General features: G+C 37.5%; 1 protein-coding gene across 1 annotated transcript in view; it reads left to right on the top strand.

Moving 5' to 3' along the window:
• The first annotated feature begins 2,608 nt into the window (after positions 1-2,608).
• Positions 2,609-7,712, top strand: part of PTPRQ (protein tyrosine phosphatase, receptor type, Q) — a 131,389-nt gene continuing 126,285 nt past the window's right edge. The window contains exons 1-3 of the mRNA XM_010293847.1: positions 2,609-2,801; positions 4,331-4,461; positions 4,642-4,771. Of these exons, the coding sequence (XP_010292149.1) occupies positions 2,609-2,801; positions 4,331-4,461; positions 4,642-4,771 (454 nt within the window). The remainder of the gene's footprint in view (positions 2,802-4,330; positions 4,462-4,641; positions 4,772-7,712) is intronic.

Below are 7,712 nucleotides of genomic sequence, written 5' to 3'. Positions count from 1 at the left end.
ATAAAGAGCTGTGGGATTCAGAAAACCTCAATTAGTGAAAATATTCCCCTGCATATCAATATTAGATACATAGTCAAAGTTGCTTGGCTTCATTTGCTCTAATGCTATTTAGCACTTATAAATGTGTACTGTTAGCTTTTCAGGCTGTATTTGGAAAAAAGTTATTGAAAAAAGATATCAGAAGCTGTTATCCTATTTCTATTCCTAATCTTATTCAATAGGACCATTGCACTCCCAGCAGTTAGAGGCTACATATGTTTCATCTTCAGAAATACATTTAAAGTGGAAGCCTCCAGAGCATTCATCCAATGCTTCTTTTCATTACTACCTCATCAATGTTTTGGATACTGAAGCCAACATTTGGGAACAGTTACCAGCTGAAAAAAGCGAGACTTCAATAGTAATAGGAAATGTAAAACCTTATCATCAGTATCAGGTGTATTTACAGAATGTAGCAGAAAAAGGAACTCTAAGCTGCCATGAGAAGCCTATTTTAATCACAACAGGTGACGTATCAATTTTCTGGAGGTTTTATTTCACTAGGCAGGGTTTAAATTGAAATACAAAGCACAAAAGTATTTTTCAGGCCATATACAAATTGTGGTTTGTTGGGATGTGTTGGGGAAAGTTGGGGGAATTCTCTTCTATATTCTCTGTTTACTGAGTCTAACCTTCAGAACCTTCCAAAAGAGTGAGCATAATTATTCCTTTATTTATTCACTTGCTTACTTACAGCACATTTGTATGTGCTAAAGAAGTGACATCATATTTGATGAATGTTTATAGTTTGTATATTTTATTTTAGGGAAGTAGAAACATTACCATAATGTCTCAGATTATGTAGGTGAAGACAGATTAATTTATTTTTCTAATCTAGATACTGTGACTCGGACTGAGTCATCTTTGTTGCTCTGTATATATCCAATGGAACAGAATACACTTGTGAAATAAGTCCCTGTTTGTTGTGAGAAAACAGCTGAATCTGTTCTGTAAACAAGTAGTTATCTACAAACTATTTTAAGAAATAATTAAATGAATTAGTAGGTTTAAAATCAAGAAGTTTTTAGAAGAAAAATAAACCAAAAGGCATCATTGGGAAGTGGTTGTTAATTAATAGTAAATTTTATCTGTGATTTTATACTGACATTTTTTTCTTTGATCAAGCTGTCAGCCCACCTACAGCTGTTTATATTCACCCAGAGGATGTACAAGAAGAGAGTGTAATCCTTCACTGGAAGCTGCCACAAGAGGGTCAGGGATCCTACATTCAAGTGAAGCCTAATGCAGACATAGGTGACACTATGAAGTTTTTAGTAAACAATACAGAAGAATTAAAGATTGATCTCCTAATTCCTGGAATGCCTTATGAAATAGCAGTGGCGAGTGTGGATAATGGAAATATGAGTGAACTGAAGACCATTCAATGCACTTTAAGTAAGATATCTTTGAACGGTGGAAACTACAGACTATAATACACACAACATCAGTCTCAGTATCAGTACTATCGTCTAACAGATTTGGTAGATTAAGTCGATTTTCTTAATAGCCAGGTATCAAAACTAGGGTGTGAAATGTACCGATCCAATCCTATTTGTTAACAGCAAAGCAGATCCCTTAACTTTCAAAGAGGTGCAGCCTTGGGAAACACGTTGGTAGTACTGAATGTTGTTTAACTGTGATGAAGACCACAGCAGGGAATCTTGTTCCCACTGACAGAAGAAATCGGGTGAATCATTGATTTGCAGTGAAATAAAGAAATATTGGCATGGTTGAAACAGACTGTTTTTGGAGATGTGTTAGATGTTCTGTGAACCGTGAGAGAGAAATTAGCCTGCTATTGGTGAGAGGGCGCTGGGAAAAGATTTTAAGAATTAGAAGTAGTAGTAGCTGAAAGGTAAAAGCTTTACATTGTTTATCAAAGGATCTTTCCTGTTAGTCATAGTTTACATGTTTTACATATGTGAAAGGAATGGTCAGGAATCATACATGTGGTTATATAAAGGCTGCAGCTGTCAGGTTATAGATCTATGAAATCTGTGTTGTCATTTTTTCTAAATGATTATGGTATTTTGGAGGGTAGCAGGCTTAGTCTTTTTCAGAATTTTTTATATAGGATTAGATTCAAAACACAGATGACAAAATTCTAGATGGGTTTTTTCACAGCTGTCAGAGCCAGCTGCAAGGGAAGAAAATGAAACATGTCAATATCACATCCATCAAACGTTTCTCGTTCTCCATGCTCATCTTCCTGTCCACATGTACCTTTCTGTATATTTTTTCAGCTATCCTGACTTACCTTCTTGGTGTGGTTGTGGTTGAAAAGGTAATTCACTGATACCTTTGGAAGGCTGACTTGCTTTGATCCTGAAGTCATTTGTCAAATGCTTTTAGGATTTGAGTACTAAACACCTAAAAAGATCAGGTTGTTTATTGTTTCTGAGCAATGACATGTTTTATTATGGTAGCTTTATTTTCAACTGATTTATTTATTTATTTTCAACTGATTTAACATGTGGCAATCTTTTTTTTTCTTCTTTCAGAGCCCAAGCCTGTTCAAATTGTAGTTCCTTATGCGCTTTATAGCAATGCTGTGGTATTATTTGTTCGCATGCCTGATACTGGAGTATTTGATGGCATATACGTTGCAAGTAAAGGAGGACCTAATGAAACATTCATTCTAAAAAGTGATGGTAAAATAACAGTTGAAAACCTTACTGCAGGAACAGAATATGATTTCTTCATCTCCACAAAAAGTGGAAAAATGTTGAGCTCCTTTTACCATTTAACAGGTGTAAAGACATGTGAGTATTTTAAGTTTATTCCTATAAAATTGCACCATATTAAATTTGTATACTCTTTTAACCTAATTTTATTTCAGTGCTGTAGAAAAGACAGGCTATTTAAAAATGACCTTTATAGAGGTCATATCTGTGTATGCAATTAATACTTATACTAACACTAGCTGGTTTTTAAACAAGAGTGTAACTGTTCCATATAATTTCTAAACTTTCTAAAACTGTGGGTTTTTATATCAAGTCTGTAAAACTGTCTAGCAAGTATTTCAGGAATTTAGGCTGTATTAAATTGTTGTCCTTGTGGAAAACAAGACATGTTTTTACGATTTAATTTAGTCAAGAAGATGAGTATCAATGGAATAATTTCTGCGTCTTGAAATTAGCAAGTTTATTTTTCCTGGTGCATCTTTAAGCAAATAATAAAAGCATCGATGTTCCCATTTTTCAGGATAATAAATTCAGTAACAAAGACATTTTTAAAAGTATTAGGGGAGGGGAACTCCTTCTAGCAAGGCCTTTAAAAAAGGAGTTTTAGTAAGAACTTAAAAACTGTTTAAAAATACCCGCTGAAATTCTAGGTTTTGACTTTCCTGTTTTTTGTGATAATTATACTTCCAGAAGTTTTTCCTTTCCTATTTTAGCATTTTCCTTTAAAATTTGTTTCTACTTGGTTTCTCTCTGAGCAGAAATGGCATAAAAAGAAAAGTTAAGAAAGGATAAAAAGAAGCAAGGAAGAAAGAAGAAGAGAATAAGAGCAAGACAGAAAAAATATACCCCAAATAGTGAAAAGCTTGAAAGCTGATTTTTCTTTAACTGTAGTTTTAATAAAAACTTGGGTTTTGATTGATATTATGAAAGAATTTCCTAAACTTATCATGAAACTGCCTTAGAAAACTTAGTTTTGGTCTGCCTCCTGCGGGGCCCCAACTTGGAAGAAAAAAAAAAAATACTGACCCCTCACATGTATATAGTTTTTCTTAGAAAAAGTGTAAATTTTGGTACATTCCAGCCAGAAGCAGCTGTAGTGGGGATGAAAGAGATGCAGAGTGGAATCGAAGGTCCTCTGTAATGTGATCTGAACGGTATCATACAAGGCCATACTAATTAGGTATAAAATGTATTTGTCTTGCCTGGTCTACCCAGTTTTGCTGAGCTGTTTGACAACATTTAGGTACATTCTCAGCAGTATGCTGGTGTTATTGGAGTGATTAACTTCATTCTGGAGGATTTTTCTTCCTAGGAGTGCCAGCTCTATCCTCAGGGAAAAATGCATGTTCAGTCCCATGTGATTTTAACATAAGTGAGCAAGCAAGACATTTTCTTTGAATAGTGGCAATATTATCTATTTGTTCTTTCTCCATTTTCCTATTTTAGAATGTCTGTGTGTTTGCATGCCTGAGATGAGATTTTGCCCTCTATTTGTTTGAATCTGTTGCTGATTGTCTTCACTTTTATGTCTCCACAGGAAATATAAAAAGTGTTGGATTGAACAGAGTCTTCGATTGAACAGTAATGTGTTTTATGTTCTTCTGTAGGTCTGGCAGCTCCACACAACGTACGAGAAGATAACATTACAGACACTTCAATACAGATTGGTTGGGACCGTGCTGATGGAAATTTTTATCAATACGAAGTCACATGTGTAAATTGTGCAAGTGCTTTCAGGGTATGTTTTTTAAAAGACCATTTGTCTATAGGCAATGCAGTTATTTTTTTAAGTCATCTATTAAGTAATCTGAGGTGAAATTAAAAGCTATGTCTCCTATTAGAATAGATGAAGGTACCATTTACATAATATAAATAAATTTTGCAAGCAGTTCTATGAAAGCTGTATTTGGTTTTCTAGGTCCAGAAGGTCAAGCAAGAAACAGCAACATTTTCCAACCTTACTCCTGGTACGCTGTACAACTTTACAATTCGAACAGAAAAGGAAGGTTTCAGAGACAGCATTTTTGTGACAAGGGAAATAGAGACAGGTGAGACCACAATGTGTTAAATTCAGCATTTGTTTTGCTCTGTAATATGTCTTGCTTTCTTCTACTGTTTCTTGAATTTTATTTTTATCTCAAATAAAGAAAATGGCCTCAAGTTGCGCCAGGGGAGATTTAGATTGAATATTAGGAAAAATTTCTTCACCGAGAGGGTGGTCAGGCATTGGAACAGGTTGCCCAGGGAGGTGATGGAGTCACCATCTCTGGAAGTGTTCAAAAAACGTGTGGATGTGGCGCTTCAGGACATGGTCTAGGGGACATGGTGGCGCTGGATTAATGGTTGGACTTGATGATCTTGAAGGTCCTTTCCAACCTAGTGATTCTGTGATTCTGTGAAAAGTAACTCAGTCATCTTCATAATTTTCTCATCCTCTTTCATTGATATTTTCCTTATTCTTTGACTGCTTCTGTCCTTTAAAAGTCTGAATTTGAATATGTTACGGTGTACATTTAACTTCATAATAACTCAAACAGTAACTAATATTCGCACGCTGTCTGGCTACCAACATTGCAGAAAACAAAATCTGTTTTCTTAAGACTTCTCTTTAATGTTTAATTTTTCATCTAAGTGCTGAGTTTGAATACACTTAAGTGTTCAGAACTAAATTACTTTTATGACATTCTCTCAGTGGCCTCCCCTTACATCAAGACTAAATTGGGGGTTTTCTACATGTAGTTTTACTTTGGGTTAGGACATTTTATTCTCAGCAACATAGTTCTGTTCTGTTCTAGTTCTCCTAGGTGCTAGTAGCTTCTTTCATTATACATTTAGAAACCATTCTTTCATTGTTACTTTTTTCTTTTCTAAATTAAGATCCCTTGAAGGCAGATTTTTCTGCTGCTTTTTCTCACTCCAGCAAGTATGTTCATTCTGAAAGGTTTTCTCATTTTTGAAATGGTGTTTCTCCTCTCTGTCCACATCAATTGTAACACAGTTGGGTTGCTTCTTTTTGGTGGTGCTGTGAATAAGTCTATTCAGATATTTCCAGAAAGTACTCTGGCCAGTAACCCTCACGTACTGTCTTGAGATAATAATTTCAGAGTCGTATCCATTCACTGTTGCTTCTTTTTTCAATAAGAACGGTGTTCTTATTCTAGTGAAACTATATTAAAAGATAGTAGAGTCTCTGAGCTGCTGTCTGTCTCCAGTAGTGTACAGTGCCATAGATACTGAGATATCCTGCTCCAATGGAAAACAGTACCTTCATCTTGGCTGTAGGGATTCATGGGGCGGAGAGAAAATAGTTTTGGTCATTAGCTCTAGATAAAACCTGGACCAGACTAGCAATGTCACTGTTCTTGGCTAGCAGAGCAACTCAGCAGTGGTTCTGATGCTGTCTTCGCTCCAGGGGTACATCCACTATTGCATTGTTTTTTGATTGAAGATTTATAGTTAATAGCAAACTACATAGTATCTTATAGTTCAGAGGTAGAAGAAGGAAGGATCTTGCTAATATACGGGAAGTATGCCTCAAACCCATCTTTGGATTCTTTCAAGGAGTCATCAAGCATGTGCTAAGGGAGATGCAATTGATATATGCTGGATTTCAAAAAACCTGTTAGTGAGAGTCCTTCACCATGGCTCTTAAAAAAGCAGCCAGCCTTTTAAACTGACCTAACAACAAGGAATAGAAAAGTAGTTTTCACAGTGGAGGGAGGTTGTCAGATGACTTCTGGGACGTGTTCTGTCCAACATGTTCATCAATGATCTAGAAAAGTAAACCTATACAGACGTGACAGAGTTTGCTGATGTAAAGTTACTCAGGGTAGTGAGGATAAGAATTAGCAGAGTAACTGTGGAAAGACCATAGGTTGCCTCAGTGGTTGGATGTTAAAATGTCAGATGCAATTCAGTGTAGATAAGCATAAAGTGATAGACAAGGCAAAAGCAACTCAAACCTCACACATAATGTGGTCATCTCTGAGATGACTGTTCTATTTCTGGGGTCATATCTTGAGAATATGATGGATAATTCCTTGAAAAAATCATCACATAGCTCAGCAGCAGAGTAAAAAGTAACTGGCATGTTAAGAAAGATTATAGGACAAAATAGAATACATCACTGTATTGTCTATAGAAATGCAGGTACTCTTGCCTTGAATACAGCATGCAGTTCTGGTCCTGTTATGTTGTGTGATAACAGTTCACCTGCACACCCACAGAGGAGCCCAGAGAGGCAATGACAAGAGAGGGAGCCCAAATAATACTCTGCCAGGCTATTCCAAAGCCTATCACAGGAGCCATCAGCCCCTCAAAGGCCAATCTCCACAAGCCCAGAGGAACACAGTGGCACGCAGGAACCCAAATTACAGACTCCTGAGGCACAAACATTCTGTTCGGATCCTTCCCAGGGCTCTCAGGAGAGCCTCAGCCCCTGTGTCCAGGTGTGGAGACCATCAAGACAGGTCATCAAGAGGAGCTCTCTGGATCACCTTTCAGACTAAGGGGGTTTGCTGCCTAAGTGCTGCCTCAGTAGGACACACTATGGGATCCCAGGGAAAAGCAGTTTGGGATTGCACCAGACTTATTATGGGATGCTTAAGGAAGGAACCAAAGGCAGGAAAAGGGAGGGCATTAGATGATTTGAGGAAGAACAAGTGTGGGAAAATAGAGGGCTAAGGGGATAAAAACGACTCATCACATGTAAACGATTTGCTGGATGTGAGAGCATCTGTGTATCTCTAAGGGCCAGAGCACAAGGAGGTTGCCTGTTGGGACCTGGGAAGTCCTGGCCAGCTCTGTGTGTGTGCTTGGTCCAGCAACTGGAGTGGGCATGTGACCTCAGAGGCTTGTATGTCCAGGGGCCAGAACTGGGGACACTGGGATCCAGGGGTGTCTACTGAGCAGACTGAGTGCCTGAGCCCAGATGCTGAGGAGATCCACAAGTGGACCTCTGTTCTCTCAGCCAGAGAGTGCAGCAGGATG

This window comes from Phaethon lepturus, unplaced genomic scaffold, assembly GCF_000687285.1.
Source record: "Phaethon lepturus isolate BGI_N335 unplaced genomic scaffold, ASM68728v1 scaffold2629, whole genome shotgun sequence".
NCBI lineage: Eukaryota > Metazoa > Chordata > Aves > Phaethontiformes > Phaethontidae > Phaethon > Phaethon lepturus.
The sequence above is the reverse complement of the archived record's forward strand: the minus strand, read 5'-3'. Positions and strand labels throughout refer to the sequence as shown.